Source organism: Falco punctatus (genome assembly GCF_963210335.1).
Source record: "Falco punctatus genome assembly, chromosome: 6".
Lineage (NCBI taxonomy): Eukaryota > Metazoa > Chordata > Aves > Falconiformes > Falconidae > Falco > Falco punctatus.
This window is the reverse complement of record NC_137585.1, coordinates 35,722,654-35,742,085: the sequence shown is the minus strand read 5'-3', so window position 1 is coordinate 35,742,085 and position 19,432 is coordinate 35,722,654. Positions and strand designations below refer to the sequence as shown.

Genomic DNA, 19,432 nt, shown 5'->3' with positions numbered 1-19,432 from the left:
AGTTCCCATAAACTGTCCTGGTCAGCACATTAAGGAGAGCCAAGTGACATGGGAAGCTGTGCCAGCCAGCACTGCAAGAGGGGGTGATGTTTTACAGATCAGTTGATGCTAGCTCCATCTCAGAGCAGGAGTAATTGGAGGAATGAGACTGCCCTTACAGTGAAACACAGAACAGATAGAACAGACATTCCCACCAGAATTTCACAGAATACACACTTGTTGGGTCAGAATTTGGAAAAAATAGATTTTGTCCATGTTCCAAGAGAAGAAAAGTGACCTGCAAAACTTGCCTGCCTTTTCTTTGGAAACATCCTGACTCTCAGAGGGGCTACTGATGGTACAGGACTGTGCTATCCAAAGCTCTAAGATCATAGCAATTGCCCTCATGCTGGGCCCTCTGAGGTGCCTGGGCCCATAATCCAAGGACCAGCAGGTGGCCCCATGCCAGGCAGGTGGCCACAGGCAAGTGGCCCCAGCACTTGGCGTTTGTACCACATCACAAAGAATTTCAGCATTGGTAGGTTCCATTTCCAAGTCCAAATGAAACCCAATTGAAAAAAAAAAAAAAGTCCCAGTTGAACAGTCATCCTTCTCTACCCATTGATGCTGACTGTAGACATGAGATTGGCTCTTCCAAAAGCTAAACACTGAAGCTACACCCATCCAAACATCAACTGCAATTCTCCCATGGGCCAACCATCTCTAAACTAAATCCATCACTTCCCTTTGCACAAAGGCTCTTTTGCTTCCTGCCCTAAACTGCAAAACAATTTTTCACCAGAGGGAACCCATTTTTCACCAGAGGCAGCAGTTTCCCATTAAATGGCCTTTCTCTGCTAAGTTCATCCAGTTAGTGGAGGTACTTCAACTACTACTTCCACACGGATGAAAGGCCATGTAAATACAAGCTCAGTACCTTAGTTCTCTCCATTGTTATTCTTCCCTGCTGCCTACGCTGTGCTACCTGCGATACCCATGTCAGAGTCCCTGAGCCCCATCCTCCACTATGGCATTTTGGCAGTGCCCCTCCTGCACCTCTGCCAGCCACTATGGGGCCTTTGGGGGGGAAGCCCTCGCAGCCTCCCTGTCCCTTCCTAAGCCAGCAGCCCTGCATGGGTCTGTCCATGGCTGGTGCTTTGCAGTCCCCCAGACCCAGGAAGGGATGGGCTGGTCCAGCAGCCACACTAGGGCATCTGCTGCGGGTCTCCAAGGAAGGACCCTCACTGCCAGGTGAATGAAAGATTTCATGGGTGGGAGGGGATGAGCCCCACTCAGGCAGGGCCACGGAGCAGCGTGTTTCAGGGTCTGCACAGCCTGACTGGGAGCAGGTTTCAAATGGTCTCTGGTTCCTCAAGCACTCACAAGGTGTGAAGTAGAGGAAGAAAGGCTGAAAAGCCTTGGAGGGTGATCATTTACTGCAGACCCTGGTGGCTGAGATAACAAGGTCTCTATAAAGCAGCTGCAGGGCAATGGAAATGGGCAGAAGGCATATTTGTCAGTGCAGCTTTGGGAGCATACTGCCCTGGAGAACTGGGATGCCTTTCTTTTCCAAGGGATCTTCACCAGACAAGCCCCCATCCACAGCAACACCAGTGCATCTCATATGACAGCTTCTGGAAGGTGCTGGAAAGCCAGTTCTTTAGCAAAGTCCTGCTTCTGCCTCCTTTCTACCTCCTGCCACTTCTGCCTGCTCCCTTGCCTCTTTTCTGTGACTGTGTCTACATCTCCTCTCTGCCTCTGCACTGCTTCTCAGTGTACATGCACATGTCTCCCGGCCTCCCTCCTCACTGCTGACTTTCCCCACATCCCCGTCTGCCCTTTAGCATTGGCAGAGCAGAAGCCATGCTGGCTCACAGCAAGGAGGGAATATGAATGGGACAATGACCTTTCCTGAAGCAGCCTTTGAAAAAAGGCTAGACGTTCCCTGAGAAGAGGAAGGAGAAGGGGGTGGGCAGTCTGGAGGAAAAGCAGAGAGGGAGAGCATTGATGAAGCAATATTCAGCAACCCAACAGGCTCCTAGGGCATCGAATACAAAAAGGTTTTGCTCTTCAAGGGGAAGAAAAGCTAGAAACATAAAATATTAATGAGTGCCAGGTGTAGGCTCTGAAAGGTCTTTTCTCTTCCTCACTCACCCTCACAATGTGACCAGGGGAAAGGAGGAAACAAAATGGCATCACCTGTGGTCATCCAAGGAAGTATCCTCATAAAATGATGCTCAGACAATGCCTCCCTGCTGGCCTCACCCATGGTAGGGAAAAGTGCTCGATGGGACCTCACCAGTAGGGCTACTCCTGCTAGGATATCCTGTGGGAGCAAAGCTACAAGCACAGCAGTGGATGTTGTGGGGGGAAGTACATCGCAGGGAGGAGAAGCGGTGGGAGGGTGAGAGGAACACCAGGGAGTGAGCTGTCAGAGCGAAGCACAGGGCTGAGCAAAGCCAAAAGACGAAACAAAGTCCCTGAACTCCTCTCTGGATTCAGGCAAAGCAAATCCTCTGCCTTGCCCCAACGGCATCCAGAGACCCTGACAAACTCTGCAGATGCTACAGTGACCGTAGCTCCCTGCAGACACTTGCCATCAACCCCGATTAGCCTGGCCATCACAGCTAAGCAGATTCGCCTGGCATGCACCAGCCCTGGAGAAAGTGTGGCAGCCAGGGCAGGGCTGGGGAGGAGGTGAGCTGCAGGCCGCTGGAGCCAGCTGCACTGTGCAGGTGTGCCTGGTGGCGTACCACTGCCTCCCCCTGCTCCTGCTCGGCATCACTGTTGCTTTGCCTTCTCCACACCTACCTCCTTCCAAGATTAAGAATCAGCAGCTGAGCTGATTCACTCCCTAGCACTAATCACCCCGTGATCTAAACAGGGCATTGTCTCAGGACAGAGTAAGAAATCCTGTTCTTTCTGGTTTCTTACATCTCACCTACCTCTGAGGCTTTTGAGTCCTCCCCAGATCTACAGTGAGGGACAAAGCCAGTAAGTGCAGAGTCAAAAGGAGACAGAAGTTGGAGGCAATCGTTACCTTGCTTAGGGTAAACCAGACAGAAGAGAACATAATTCTCAGCACCCAACTTATCTGCATCATGGGCCAAGCCACCAAGTGTCATTTTAACTGGAGCAAAAGCAAATCTCTTCCCCATCGGCACTTGTGACTGTGGCTGGCAGGCCATGTTGCAGGGTGCAGAGACTGAAGCATCATTCTGTCCCTCAGCCAGGCCGCTTGTCCAAGCGTGCCTTCTTTCCTTCCCCCGCTGCCCCAGGACACATGGCAGCCCACCCAACTAGCATGGGGTTGGCCAGATTTTCCCATGCATGCTCCTTTACGGGAATTTTCAGAACTGAGGAACCATTCCAGCAGATAAGATTGTATTTGTGCAGAAAGCACAGACAGAGGATGCATCTTTTTTTTTTGTGGCCAATCCCTGCAGTTAAAATAATCTCAGTCTGTGTGCACAGTGCAAGGTGGTGCTCCAACTTGTGACCTTCCTTGCTGATCTCTTGCTGATCTGAGGCTTAGCTGTCATTTCACACATTGCATTCATTTACATCAGCTAAAATGTGGGGGCAAACTACTGCAAAGAGAAACCAATCAGCTGTGCATGCAACAGCAGATGCACTGCCAAGTTCATCGTTCAGCTTCCTTCACCACTCAGGTCTTTTTCCCTTTGCTGCATTCCTCCTAACTGAGGCCTCTCCTGCAAGCACACATGTAAGCAAGAGGAGCTTGGCTGGAAAAGGCAGTATGCAGTTCCAGATGCCTTCTCCTCAAGCTGCAAAGCCAGCCTCACTCGTATTGCAGACTGTCTGTTTTGCACCTATGCAAGAGCGAGCATGTCCAGATGGCTGGCCTGACCCAGATTAAACGAACCCTACAGAAGAACAGGTCTAGTTGACAGTACAAGGTAGTGAGAGATCTTGAGCCAGTTCCGCTGCCAAGGAAAAGCTGCACCAGACACAAATGTGAAATGCTGGCCTTGTTCAGACACAAGCAAAGTCTTTCCATTGATCTTGCTGTCAGATTCCCAGTGCATTTGTAGGATACATTTAGGGTTGAGGGTTTTGCACTTGCAGGTTGTTAGCGTGATCCATAGTTTACAAGTGCCACTAAGTTTCTCACCAGCACCCCACTCCTGCCTTGCCAACACCCAAAACTTGCTTTGTAGCATCTCTGAGCAGCTTAGACACCTCATCCTGCACAGCATGTTGATGACCTAACCTCCATTTATCAAAATCTTTGTCACTCCTCAGCTTGATCACAGAAAATATCAAAGCATGACACTTCTAGCATTTATAAATCTTCTGTCAGTACAAAAAGCTGTTGTTAATTTTCTCAGTAGCATGGGCACATCAAGCCTCACCTTGCTGCAGTGACTTCCCTTAGGACACTGAACAAGTTCAAGCATTAAGTGTCCTCAGTCCTTATCTTCAAGGTACTCCTCAGCTTAAGCCTGAGGGAGACAAAAGAGAGACTAAAGCTCCAGGAACATGCTGTTGGCCAGAACTTCACCCTGCTGGGACAGCAGAACTCTCCAGAGTAGGTTTAAAGTGTAATGATGTAAAAGAAAGAGTGCTCTCAAGCTTGCTCTGAGGCTTTAGAAACAATTCCCTTGGGAGCCAGGGAGTAGCACAGACCTCACTGCTTTTCACTCTGAGAACAAGCCACCTACCTTAGATGGATCAGGTCAGGGCAATATGAGCATCAAAAAGAAAAGGAAGAAGGGGGGAAAAATATACCACTTACAACACCTCCCAACACACACTCAGCTAAAACAACCACCAAAAAGAGAGTGCAAATGAAACTCATGACATGCTGTTTTCCTTGGGAGAGAGTTGAGAAAACAAACACATGGGTGCTGCATAGCCACGACGCTCAGCGCACTGCCAAAGGTGGCTCAGCTGCCAGAGCCAGGGCTGAATCTTGATATTTTGAATTCCTCAGAGTTCTCCTTCCTACCTGCCCATCTAATGTCATACACACAAGAAAATACACCCCTCCTAGTGAGACTTAGCACACAGAAGTGTCAGCAACCTTGAAAACTGTGATTCCCTTTAGCATGGGATATAGCAACAAGTCCCATGGAGCCCTGGCCTGGCTTACATTGCAGGCAGTTGTTGCCACGTTTCCTTGCTGGAGACCTTCAGTAAATCCTACAGAGAAACAGGCCTAGCTTCCAACACAGCACAGCAAAGATCTCTTCAGAAAGGATTTAAAAAAAAAAAAAAAAAAAAAAAAAAAGATAATATCAAGATGTCAAAAGCAAGAAAACCAACCCAAAATCAAAACTTTTGGAGAATGCTATGAGAAATATACGCCAAGGTCATGGAAAATGATCTTTTCACTAGATCATAAATAATGCCAAAAATGAACTGTGGCTTGAAGGGTCATACTATTGTTGTACCTTCCAAGCCTTTCACAGAACATGGTGGCCTAAACAGCAGTCCTGAGCTCTCATATTTTTCAGCTTTGCCCAAGATGCACAAGACTCAGTTTACTAAATAGTTCCTCCCTGCTGAGCTGGAGCCTCCCCAGCCCTAGAGAGGGGCCAGAAACCAGAGCCATGCCAAGTGCTTTGAACAAGCAAGCCCAGAGGTGAGACCTCCTAATTGCAGACCTCACTCTAGGGTTACAGTGACCACAAGAACAAGGGCAAAATCCAGAGCATTTACCTCAACACCTAAATGCTGACATCTCTGGAAAAAGAGGGGCCTCAGTCCAAGCTTTGCTGTGATCCAAAAAGGAGGAGACACCCCAGCGCTGAAGCAGGCTGCACCCTATTAGGAACATTGTGAGCAACAGAAAGCTCACCCACCACAGGCACTCACATTCAGCACATGCCACTATAGCATGGCTGGTAGCCACATAATCTGTGACATGAGCAGAAATGAACGCAGGCAAAGGTCTCAGTCAGGAGCCCCCTTTCTTTGCTCTCTCACCCCATTAACCCCTTGCAAGCTTTGGGCTGTTAAGTAATCTTGTCTTGAAGAGTGACATCAGGTGTCAGATTATTTCTTAGAGAGGTGTCTCTCTGGGGGATTGCTGTCATTCTGTTCTTTTTTCCAAGACTGAACATCTAATAAGCAACACCTACTACCACCTGCTACTGTTGTTCATTCACTGTTCATCTCATTTTTCCCCCATTTATCACTGCAATGATGACTGGATTCACTTTCAGTGAAAACTCTATTAAAAACATACAGTGCCAGCTTTTCTTTCAGAATTGCAGGAGTCACCCAACACCAGGGACAAAAGGTAACTCCAGTGTTGTGGCTGCGAGCCACTTGCCTCCGTTCTATAAACACCCATAAGTTCTTTACACATCTCTAGCGCTGTGTAAGTAGGACAGAATAATGCAAAATATTATGTAAAACAGTTAATGCAACTTCTGGTTAAGATTTAAGAGAACTAATTTCCCTCGCTGTCACTAGCATGAATCACGTTCTGCTGCAGGCAGTGACATGACATTAGGTGAAATGTGCGCGAAGAGGAGAATTGGGCCTGAAATACACAAAGATCAAGAATTTTAAGGTTATGGTTGTAAATTGCCCTGCCCACACACACAAAGTGTAATTTGCATTAGTGTAATACGACATTATCTTTCACCCCATAATACACTGTCATTATTGCTCACATTTCCATGGTATCCATTGCTCGATAGGTCCCATGGGACAGATTTTGCAAAACAGCTCAGCTCCATTTAGGCAGCAAAATAGGTGGCTAGGCTTTCGAGAGCACTGCGTACACTGGAGGCTGAGCTTGTTTGAACAGGCAGCAGAACTGTCACAATGGGAGCTGCGAGGTGCTCAGCATTTTCAAAATTCTGGCTGTGCAGTTCCCCTAGAGGGGAAGGGAGAAATAAAGATTCCAGCAAAGGTCTCTTTATGACTGATTTTTGGTTTGAGGTGGATTTTTTTTTTTCCAGGCTTGGTTTATTTCCAAAAACAAAAACTCTGAAATGCTGCTAACTCTTGTGATTTTTATCAGGAGTCTTGGGATGCCTGGCATGGACCCTTAGGCGTGAAATCTTGCTATGACTTGACAATCTCAGATCACAGTTAAAAAAAAAAAAAGAGAGAGAGAGAGAAAAAAAAAGTATTTTCTATTCCTCAATATTAGGGGTGGGGGGGGAGAGGACTACAAGATCTGAGTCACAGGTCTAAAGATCTGAAAGCCATGGGAAAAATAAAAATAATCTGTGATTATTTGTTTTTAATTTTTAGATCTCATGATTTTAAACCCATCTGACAACCTACAAGCACTCAATTTGTGACTTTTGACTAGTTGTTTATAATAATGATGAAATTGAGCAGACTAGTTCAGAGAGGGAAAGATTACTTTTCCCCATGATCTGTGACTGCAAAAAAAAAAGGATCTAAGCAACGTAGGTACAAAACAAGGCATTACCAGGTCCAAATTTCCTGACTTCAGAGCGTTCTCCAGCTTCCTGCCGTGATACTATACTAACACAGGGATGCAATTTTGGTTTGGGTTGGTTTTTTCTCCCAAATTTACTTTGATTATCCATTTCAACAAATGACAATATATTGGACATTGTAGAATACACGTGAAAAACAGCACCGAGATCAGAAAACAAGTAAATAAAACTGGAGCCTGTCTTCAGTGACTGAAGACTTCCTCCAGCCCTACAAGATGTTGGTCTATTACAGCCCTCTCTCTTAAAAAGCCCAGAAGCATTGATCTGCAAACCCATCCAGCATATGTACCTGAGACTCAATAGATTTTCTTTATACTAGTCCTTGCCCTTGTTTCAGTCTTGATTTCCTCCCCTTCTCTCCCTCCCTGCACCCCCACTTTCTGCACATTATCCTACACACAGAGGTACATCACACCTTCATGTGCTGTGCCTCGCAAACCCTGCCACTTGCCTCCTGTGCCTTTCTCCTTCGAGCCCCGCTCCTTCTCTGCTCTCCTTTCTATTAATCCTCAAGTTGCTCTGCTCCCCCTCACACTGTTTCCCTGTATCCTGAAAACACCTGTCTGATTTAGGGCTCAACTTACTTGATAAAAAGCTGCACATACAGGAAAGTGCAGCTCTGAGTTACGTTTCCACCTCCAAGCCATCCCCCTCTCTGAGGAAAGGCATCTTTTAACAGCCTGCTCTAGGCACAAATCACACTGCTCTCTTCAGTGCCTCAGGCTGCTTGGCTAGGATTTTGGGTTGGGAAGGGAGGATATAGACTGAACTTGACCCCATTGGTAGAGTCCATCCCCTGTCGACTTTTCTCCACCCTTTCACTGCCTGCCTGGGACAGAGCCTACAGAAAGCTGGCAGCTTCGTCTTTGAATGGATTTCAGCCACACATAGCCTAACCAGGGAACAAAAAGGGCTTTTGGACCTCTTAACTTTTGTGTATGGATGCTGCAAGAGAACATCAGTCCTGTCCCTGTACTAAGCTGCTCAGGACTGTGGCTGCATGTGGATAAATCTGTGTATATATGCATTTGCACGCAGTTGTAAGTACAGTTTGTGTGTCACTGAGATGCGATAACAAATATTTACAGAGCAGCTTATAAGAAGAATTGTGGATGCGGTAAGTTTAAATATTCGGAAAACAAAACAGTATCTGAGTTTCAGTTATCACTTCACAAATAAAGCCGTGAGGGGAAAAAATGTACTTCCAAATGAGTCAAATGGAAGAGTACATTTTTGAAAGGGAACCGGTGTTTGGAAGTGAACAAGAAAGTGACAGTCCTTTTTCAGAAAGACTGTGGCTTCTGAAGCAAAGACCCTGTAAGATGGTCTTAGAAGAGGAATTTTATAATCTCTCTGCATTTCCAACTGCTAGGGCAGGACCATGCCTGTCAAATGTGCTTGCTTTTTGTCCAATCTAACTGTAAATGAGACTGTTTTACAGCCTAATATATCTCAGTCAGAAGCTAATTTCACACACACTCATCAGTGAAATTAGTTCTTCAAAAACACATTTAGAGAAGTAAATGTCATCACTTTTCCCCTGTGCCAAGTGTGGGATGCGTAGCCAGGCCACTCTGTCTTCGACACTGTTACAGCACCAAACACACGTAGCTCAGTGTGGAATACAGATTTTAGGCAGGCATATAAATACAAAACATCTGCTTTTCCCATTCCAGGGTTCAACTGCTTCAGACTATTTTTATACTGGTGATTGGGTCTAGTGAGCTGAACACAGGGTTAGGAGATGTCAGTTGTATTTCTGAGTCTGTTGGTGACGCTCACTGGGTCTCACTCACCTGGTCTGAAACATGAGAAAGATTAAGCTAACAAGACTTGGTTAATAACTCTGAGATATGTAGAAGAAAGGTAGAAAACTCCAAACTATCTGGACCCATGGAGATACTATAACAACAGTAATTAATAAAGAAAAATGGATCTAGGCCAAGATTTTCCTACACAGCACTTACCAGCAAAAAACACTATTTCATTGAAGTGGAGACACTTCAGTGTTGTGATAGTTATTGAAACAACATTTAGTGGAAAGTGTTTTTATACTAGAATGGCATGGTTGAGGAGTTTTGATTTTTAAACTTCTTGGTCATGATGAAGTATAGGAAAAAATCAAAAAGCCCAACAAACCACCTAAAATTACAATAAAACCATATTAAAATGGAAGGGAAATGCTTATTCTTGTTCTGACTGAGAAAATATACATTTAGAAAGAGCAGAACTTCCCACAAATTTGAAATTCTATTTCCTGCACAATTAGTAATAAGAATATAACATTAGATTTCTAACGCCTATACCTCCACATAAGTATTACTGCACTTACACACCAAGTATTAGCACATGTATACACTTTCTATTCAATAAAGTGGCCACGCAACACTGCAACAGAGTCCTTCACTTCTGCACAGTGTGCTCAGCTGAAGTAATCTGCTTCCAAATGATGAATCAGTTACTAAATTGTAAGTGGAAACTGGAAGACATCAAACAATGCAAAGACTCTTCTTTACAGAAGACCAATGTGACAAGAAAGAGTAAACTGAAGAAACGTTTCCTACCCCAATGGCCAAAAAACATAGTAACAGAAGCAAATAATCAGAATTTACTACAGACTCCCTGCTCAAAAGCAGGCAGAAATAAAACAAAACCAGCCTCCCCTCTAAACCTTATGCCTTGCCATGAGAAGAGGGAATGAAAAACTAGCAGAAACAGCAACATTTCACCTAGCAACCTGCCACACAATCACAAAAGGATAACAACAACAAATAGATGTGGAATTTCACCCCAAGCCCAGGACACAGACATGCCCAGAGCAGAAAGCAACGAGCTCTAACAGAGACCTGGAGGGTATTTTTTCCCTCTTTAGACTTATTCAGGGACTCACAGGGCTTGTCACACCAGCTCAATGCCATGGAATTGAATCACATGGTAACAGGACCAGAACAATCTCTAATTTTTTGTTTCGTGCATTTTCAAACAGAACTCCAAAAGGCAGCATTCCTGGACCTGTAGTCAGGAATGTAAGAGATAAGCAGGAAGGAATACTAATGAAAGTGTGATATGTATTACAAAACTAGGGTACTTCACATATTCTCTAGTACACTTCAAAGATGACATGTGAATGGAGGAATGATCGGGCAGGGCAGACCCACAGACTTCTTCATCCAGAAGTGAAATCCAAAATGGTCAGTAGCACATCCTGGTGAGAACTGCAAGAAACACAATCAATTGCCAGCAACCAGTAGCTAAAGAGCAGCTCCAACCCTGATGTGAGGAGGTTTGAAATCTGTTAAGTGTCTCCATGTGAGCTCTCATCTCTTGGACAATCCCATTTTACTTACTTCACTCACACAGTGCCTCTTACTTGATTTGGGGATGGAAGGACTTCCCAAGGCAGCGAGTTTTACAGCCTAATAGTGATCTGGGTGGAGAACTTCTTCCTTAATGAAGATTTGCCACCTTTCGGTGACACTGGATGTCCTTTTCTTCTTCTGTCGTGATTCAGGTAGGAGAGTCTATGCATCCTCTATACTATACATAACACGTACAGCAAACACAAACAGCATTTGTCAGCTCCTTGTGGGATATTGTTTCAAAGCCTCAGAAGTCACACTGTAAGGAAGGGCTTTCAGCAGCATGTTAGGAATGAACACAGGTAAGCAGAATTCAGACATAGCCAATCTGGGCATTTAAACTTCAGCCTTGCCCACCTGCCAACTTATAAGTTAATTTAACTTATTTAACAGGTGATACTTCTTCCTCTACCATGTTGCTACCATTTCCTTAGAGTCATTCTGAATTTCCTCCCTCACAATCTTCTGGCACTGCTTCTTGTTTTGCTTCATATAGTATGAAAGTGCTCTGAAATTTCTCACTTCAGTATGTGGACTTTTCAAACACTGGCTGATTATTAGTGTTACTGTTCTTTTGGTGCTAAATATCTACACAGACAGACCACTTCAGCACTCTTCCACTCATGCGGTAACCACTCCGGTTCCTAATCACTTTGTCCATTCTCCTGATAATAAATTGCAATTATTCAGTGAAAATCAGTCCCTACCTGGGTGCCCAACTGGAAGCCTTTGAAATGGCCACCAGTGAATGCTGGCCACATTGTCCCGTCACAGCCTTCTGACATGGCTGAATATCTGCCTTTGGGATTAACTCCCCTGCCCCTCCCCCGATATCTCACACTCTCACCAAGACATCAATCTCCCTCTGCCTCCTGCTGGTTTATTTCCCATTTTCTTTGCTAGCACCTGCAACACCTCCAGCTTGGTATCATCAGTATATCTCACTAATAGACTTCCCTCTTGTTTCAGATCAGTAATGAAGAACTTTAAAAAGACATTAAAAAAGATTTGTGGCCAAAGGTCCCATTGATTATGTTTGTTGTACCCCACTAGGCACCTTTTCCAATGCAGCCTCATTCCATTTATCACAAGCCTTTGTTTACAGCCTCTTCACCAGTTTTCAACCCTCAGGTCAGTGCTTCCTCTCCCAGGGAATCAGATTTTTTTTAATTCTTTTTTTTAATTAACGGCAGGATGTCTTTCTTCCAAAATGTTCTCTGCATATAACCACAGAATTACATAACGAGAAAGATACATAGAAGTTTAACCACAGAGTGGGAATTAAAACAGCATCAATTTCATAGTAAAGTTTTATACTGATAAAATAAACAGATAGGCACAGCACCACGGCCAGGACAGTCAGGAGAAATTCAACGGCCTGTGCTCTGCAAAGGTCAGGTGAGGTGTTTAAAAGCATCCCTGATGCCCTCACATGGATGGAGTGGGTCCATGGTGGGTCTTTTCTGATGCCACTCACATCACTCCGCCCTCCTGGGGCAGCTCCTGATGATGGGGGAGTAACTCCAGCTGTTCTGGGAGATAAACAAATAAAACAAGGCCTCGACTTTGTCAGTCAAACTTTGCTCCTGACCACTGGTGTACAGCAATTAGCATGACAGATGTCTGCACGAGTCAATTTGATATCATTTGAGATGTTCCCACTCACCACCAAGGTTAAGTCTACCCTGATAACAGAGATCAGCCTCAAAGTCATCTTTGATCACAGACTCACAGGACTCCTTATGAAGCAGGGAGGAAAGTGGGCTGCATAATGTGAAGGTGGTACTGCCCTCACACAGCCAGCCTGGAAGAGGTGAGCCTGCCATGCATGACCTCTGGGCCACCTCCTAACCGAAGAGATGCCCCACCACCACTGTTGTGCATGTCCACAGCCAGAACCGTAACTGGATCCCAGCTCTCTCCTCTCTGGAGAAGGACCAGAGAGATGGAGACAGGCTGGGGTAGTTGTTTAGCTGACAGTTGATAGCCAAAAATTTGTTCTTGGCTCCCATCGTTATCACGCTGTGATGGACCTGTTATCTGCCTGAGCGGGGGCACTCAGTGCCCAAACCAGCTGCTCCTCTGCCTGGCACCCTCCTGCCACGTTGGGCACACAGGACTGTGCCTCTGTTCCTCCATCACACCTTTATCGCAGAATAATAGAATGGTTTGGGATGGAAGAGACCTTAACGATCATCGAGTTCCAGCCCCCCTGCCATGGGCAGGGACACCTTCCACTAGCCCAGGTTGCTCAGAGCCCCATCCAGCCCGGCCTTGACTGCCAGGGATGGGGCATCCACAGCTTTTCTGGGCAACCTGCTCCAGTGCCTCACCACCCTCACAGTGAAGAATTTCTTTCTAATATTGAATGTAAATCTACCCTCTGACAGTTTAAAACCATTACACTTGTCCTGTTGCCCTACTTTCATTTACTCAAGACCCCTTTCTAGACGGGCATGGAGCCAGAGACCCAGAAATCTTCCTCCATAGCATGTTCAAGAAATAGCTGGCATCGTGAAAGTGACCTTGACGCAAGGAAAACATATGATGCAGACTGGGGAGATTGCCTGTGCAAACTTCCTCAGATCTGGAAAAGAAAAAGCAGTATGTGAGCTTGAGAAAAGGATCAGGAGAGCTCTGGCAAGGTCTTAGCCACTGCAGACAGACTGATTAGGGAGATTATGGGGAACAGCAAAGAGACTTTCTGCCATTCTGCAAGGCAGAAGAAACGCCTGAAGTCTCACAGGGCTGCATGTGGCAGCTGCTGCCTTTGCACAGGGAAGGCAGAAACAGAGTGACACAGCGGGCCGAGTTCAGTGCTCTTGCAACACCCTGATACCAACGGTATGCAACCTGCCCACCAGTTCACTTCCATCCACCTGGATGCAACCACTGCAAAGCCTGACCCACCTCCATCGATGTCTCCTGCAGTTAAGTAACAACAGCAACACCTACTTACTCACTCCAGGACTGCAGGGAGAACAACACTGACTTGAGAGAAGGGGGGTGTGGGGTGTCTGGAGAGACGCAAAGGAAGGGAAGAAACAGTTCAGCACCAATAAAAACTGCAAAGCACGGCAAAGAGGCTGGTCTTCTCCCCATCTTCTGGGAAGGAAGGAAGCGAAGGTTATGGAGGAGCCACTTCCACTATGGGAGCAGTGTGTGTGTGTGGCACATGCCCCAGGGCTGCAACACCCCTCTGGTTTGCCTGCAGACCTGAGCTGGGGACTGCATCTCAGACCTGAATGGCACCAGTGAGCACAGTTCGGCTGCTGACACATCCAGGCTCAGGTGGAGCCCTGTGCCCAGTAGCGCTCAGTCCTGCTCATACACACACACCAGCTCACAGGGGAAATAGCTGGCACAAAAGACAAGAGTACAAAGCACAGGGTGAGGAGGAGAGAAAGAATAGCTGGTGCTACATGCCCCTAAGCTGTAACGGTGTGAAAATTTTTCAGAGAGGATCTGGAAGAGTGTGTGAAAGCCTGAGCAAACCAATTCTCCCTGCTTCCCTCAGCTCACCCCTCTCCAGATCTCACACACACACCTTTTTGAGGCTGCAGACATTATCAAACCTGCGTTGTCCTTCAGTAAGAGTGAGAAAAAAAACCCTTTCCTCTACTGCACATTGTTCAGCTTCAGCTGCTGAACCATCAGCTTGCCCCTGCACAAAGGATAACTAGGGCAGATATGCTGGGAGACTGTAGTTTTCCTGCCCATCCAATGACACCTCTTGGCCCCACAATGGGAAAAAGCCTGCACACACCATGCAGCAGCCTTCACTCAGTCTGCTCTTGAACCCTGCCTAGAGAACACCCGCACACAGCCTTACTGATCACGTACTCCCCACAACCCAAGCTAAGCAGGTGTGAGAGGAAAGCATGACTTACTAGGCACACGGTTGATAGCTTTCAGGGGTCTCAGGACACGGACAGTACGGATTGCAGATAAGTTAATGTTCTGGAGATCCAGAGAGTACTCCACCATCCTGTAGAAAGGGAGAGAGAAAAAGAAAGTTTAAAAGAATCCAAAATTATGGTTTCAGCTACAGAGTCATCATTTCTTCCTTGAAGTGTTTCTGGAACTCATCGGGGTGAAGCCTGAATCTTGGGAAGCAAAGCTGAAGTCTCCAGGAGCCCTCTGGGAGCAGGACCAGAGCCCACAGCTCCTTTGGCAGAAAATGTAACTTGTCCACAGCAAGGCAATGAGTGGTGAGAGCATGCCATATGGATGCAGGCCAGGAGCTGCGATAACACTTCACCTGCTGTGACTGTCAAGAGGGGAAGTAGCTGTGTGAAGATGCTCCGACAAGGAGCATGCACTCCTGGCGAGAGCACGCACGCACGGTGGACATTTCCCTCAAGACCAGGAGGAGGGGGGCTGTGTAGCTGGTTTTGCTAAGCGTTACTTGCAGCACAGTGGGGTGCTTCCTGTGTTCCCCTCGTCTCATAGTGCAGCATGAGGTCCCTGGAGGTGGCTGCAGCTAACCTGTTTTACCTCATCTAGAAGCAAACTCTCTACTTAAAGCAGTAACTAGTTCCTCTAGATGGGAAGGCTTCTCCCACCACTGTGAATCACTCCTTTCTGATACCAACCAAAAAGGGAAAAGCCTAATTTTAGGACATATGCTAGACCTTAGCTTTCCTAACCCAACAGCATGCTCCCTAAATCACCCCAAAGTGCAACCAGCTATGACTAACGCATTGGCTTTGCTGCAAGAGCAGCAGGTGCAGGTAAAAAAAGTGACCTGGCCCAGCATCCCTTAGCCCAGCATTCCCCTCCTTGCCCAGTACGGCAAATGTCCAGTAACTTGCCTGCCTCTTGGAAAGCATGGTGAGAAACTGGATTATACTAACCATTCAGCCTGACCAGCAATTCCCACCTGAGGATCTCAAAGCATTTTAGCGAACATAGGTGCCTGAGGCCCCCAGGAAGACATGGGCTGTTGTCACCAGCTTCCCTGGAGTGACCCTGATGTGCAGAGGGATCAAGAGGGTGACAAATTTGGCAGGTGAAACAGCAGCAGAATCAGGACAGGAACTGCTTCTCCTGAATCCCTTCTCAGATGTGAATAATCAAGCTACAAAAAGGTCCTTTTTCCTTGGTCTTTCAACATGCTCAAGAGATGACGAGGGATCAGGGAACACAGCCTTTTGTTACCAAACCCCTTCTCAAACCAAAACCATAATTTATATTAAAAGATCTAGAAGTCCATAGTCCTGTAATCTAAAGTCCACCCAAATCCTTCTGCCCAGGAACCACTGAGGAGTCAATAAGAGAGCTTAAGTGAGATGCTGAGGGGGAAATGTGGTACAGCCAGTCTGTAAGAAATACCAGGGAGAGGACCTGAGTGAAACTTAAATGAAATGGACTGATCCTTCTATCGATTACCTTCTTCACTCAAAAGGACCTTGAAGAGCAAATGTCTAGTCATCTGTCTACACCTTTCACAAAGGGGACTTGTCAAAGTGATAGATTTTCAAATACAATGGGGTAAACTTGTCAAAGTGTTGTGATTATTCTCTCTCATGCTCTCTTTCTTTCTCTCCCTCATTCCTTTCACTCTGTTCTCTCATGCACTTTTAGGGTAATTGCATGAAATAATTCTTCCTCTGAAATTCTGTGGCATTCATTTACCTCCCTGGAGCTGTCAGTTCCACATATACTGACTGTAGAAGGAGAGAGGAAGGATTTCATGCAGATAAGCTAAATATTAAAAAAAAAAAAAATGCCACCCAAAAAACCCCACGCCAAACAAAACAGCAATATTTAGCTAGCCTACAGAAAACATTAGTAATAGACAGAGGCTTAGGATCCAGTCAGATGAAACTGGGAAGTGGGTATGAAAGGAGGAAGAATGCACACAGATACAAAGGCACAGGCATGACTAAAGGGCATCACACAAAGGACACACCTGCATGGTGTTAAAGAACACAGCGCAAAGAGCCTTCAGCAAGCACTAATCAACCTTGCTCCAAAAGCATAAAGCAAGATTGCCTCATCAGTGTGTGGTTGCTCCGGAATTAGAGACCTGCTGAAACTTTGGAACTATGGTTAAAGGCAAAGCACTGTATAGGCACGGCTGTATAGCCCCAGGGATGTGGGCTAATATCTCTTCATAGCACAGAGACCTGACACATAGAAGCAGCTTCGTGACTGAAGAAGTCCCGACACTGCATGCTGCTATGGGGGTAGGTATGAGCACAGAAACATGAAGGTCTTCAAGCTTGGTGAAGTCCCACAGAACTTCCTTTCCTCTCCTAAAAAACCCACATCCCCTAGAGCACTAGGCTGAGGTTAGACCTCTGAAGGCAAAAAAAATACTTTTGAGCAGTGACAGAACAACCTGAAACATGTTCTGTCAGATGCTAAATAAGCAAATAACCTTATTTCAAAAAGTGGTCTTTTCTGAACTGCAAGCGACCAAATGAGAAGTCCTGCAGGACGCTGTGACCCTCACAGTAACTGAGCGCAGGGGAACAGCACAGGGCTAGGGCTGAGATGAAACCAGCGGGCAGAAGTGACATCTTTTCTTAGACTTAGCCACACAAAATCCATTAAAAAATAGAACCTCCGTTTACAAAACTGTTCGAGTTTTGTCCCTCCTGTGGCTATAACCATGTTGCTGGCATTACAACGGGTGTAACCTTAACCAGGTGCACGTCACTGCTCTCCCCTAGCTACCATGAGCTTGTCACCTACGTGGCACAGCCTGCGTGTTACTAAAAAACTAATAATCGTCAAAGCAGCGAGCACAGTCCTTTCAGAGCAAGACCAATGCTACTGTAGCTGCAACTGTGACTGTGCCGCTCAGACAGCCAGCGAGCCAGCCAGCCTCCTGCAGCCCTCGGTGGCTGCGGATTTGCTGTGATTACATTCCAGTTTAGCTAGGGAAAAAAAAGAAAAAAAGAAAAAAAAAGACCAAATAGTCAATCACTCTGCCAATGAAAACAGCAGGCTGTTCCCAAGGATGGGTCATAGAAGGGCAACTGTTAAATTTTTCAGAGAGCAACTTCTAACAAAAGCGAGCTCAGCCCTAGCAGGCCCCAGGGCTTCAGCTCACTTAGCAAACCCCTTCTGCTTATGGTTCTTCCTGAGGTCTCCTGATCTTGGCTATAATAACAGAGACACATCCAGGATACTTAAATCCCTGTAGATGAGTTATGCCTGTTGTAGTCGCATAAATCATATCCAAAAAATCTCCAATGCAATTCCAGTGCAATTTTTGCATTAGGGCCACTTGTTCTTGCCTTGCCTTTCCTTTCCTAGTGATGGCTTTAACATCAACTGATGTTCACACTTCTCTTTGCACAAGGGTAGCATGTGCACATCATGATGGCCTACATGCGACCAAGGTGAAAGAAAACTCTATTAATTAACAAGTACAAACATTTTCTGTGTAGGTAAAGCCGACAAATCCAAATGTTGCATCCTTTCTTTAATGAAATAAGATCTCAATTGACTCTGCTGGAGTCTCTGGGCATCTGCAGCTTTTCAGGAACTGCCAGCCGAGCTGGTTTTGCTCTTATCTTTCTCCAGCCAGCCCTGCTCCCCGCTGCCTGGAAATCCTGTACACTTAACACTCTCTAGGTTTGGGCTGCACCTGATCTCCTGCTGCCACATGTGGAGGTGGTGACAGGCTGACAGAGAGTCAGAAGGGTTCATTGCAAAAATTGATCAGTCAGAAACTGGCAGCAGATTTATGTCAGAAGGTTCACATTTTCTCATGTCTGCATCTCAAAATCTTGCGATGGTGGATTAGGTGCACAGTGCCTACTTGGACTCTCAGGCCTTTGGTGCTCGGATCTTTATCACACCAGCAACCTGGAAAACCGTGTGTTTGCTGGCTGTTCACAAACCAAGAGCACAGAAATGTTAAAGCCAGTACAAAATTGTTGCCTCCTTATTGAACTACAGGAGTTTTCCAGGTTCCTTGTCCTTGCTTTGTAGCAGCTCAGTGCCATGAACAAGGGTAGCCCCCATGACTTGACTGCCCTTCATCTAGTTCTTCTCTCTATTTTGGCTGCTTTAAAAGTAAAAGCCTTAGTTTCTTTAAGGTCCAGGGGCAGTCAAAGTCTAGGATAGCGGGGGGGGAAGCCTATCCTGGTTGTGAGCAGTCTTTTCCCCTTATCACGACACAGCAGCAGGGAATGCATCTCTCCCAAGGGAAACAGCAGCTCATTACTGGCACCACTAAAATATTTTGCGTCCTCTGGTGTGGGTGGAAGTGCAGGGGCAGGTTAGGAAGCTGGAACTATGCTAAATCAGAGAGAAACTCCTGATCTGTGATGGAATTTGAGCACTGAGCTGTCAAGATAATTGAATTTATACGGTAATTCTTCTTCCCTTGCTAGAGATTTTCTTCAAAACTTTCCACATGAAATGCTTCTGGAAAGAGAGGGGATTGATGCACACACCATCCCCACGCCATACAGCTCAAGGCTGATGCATGGTGGTAACACTGACAGGGTGGGAAATGGGACAGGGGCACTAGATGCATGCATGGGTTCATTCTGCATAAGCAGGGGGGAATGCCTGGCAGGGAATGCCTCTTTGAGCTCTGCCTCCCTTCCCACTCTCAAGGTATCCCACCTCCTCCCTATCCCCTCTGTCTCTTTACACCCCTCTGACTCATGCCTGCCT

The 19,432-nt window shown here is 46.2% G+C and overlaps 1 protein-coding gene across 2 annotated transcripts in view; it reads right to left on the bottom strand.

Annotated features, from left to right (window-relative positions):
* The window catches only part of CACNA1I (calcium voltage-gated channel subunit alpha1 I), a 103,681-nt gene that overhangs the window by 67,034 nt on the left and 17,215 nt on the right, over positions 1 to 19,432 (bottom strand). For both annotated transcript variants that reach the window (XM_080392984.1, XM_080392985.1), the window contains exon 3: positions 14,680 to 14,777. In XM_080392984.1, coding sequence (XP_080249110.1) covers positions 14,680 to 14,777 — 98 coding nt within the window. The remainder of the gene's footprint in view (positions 1 to 14,679; positions 14,778 to 19,432) is intronic.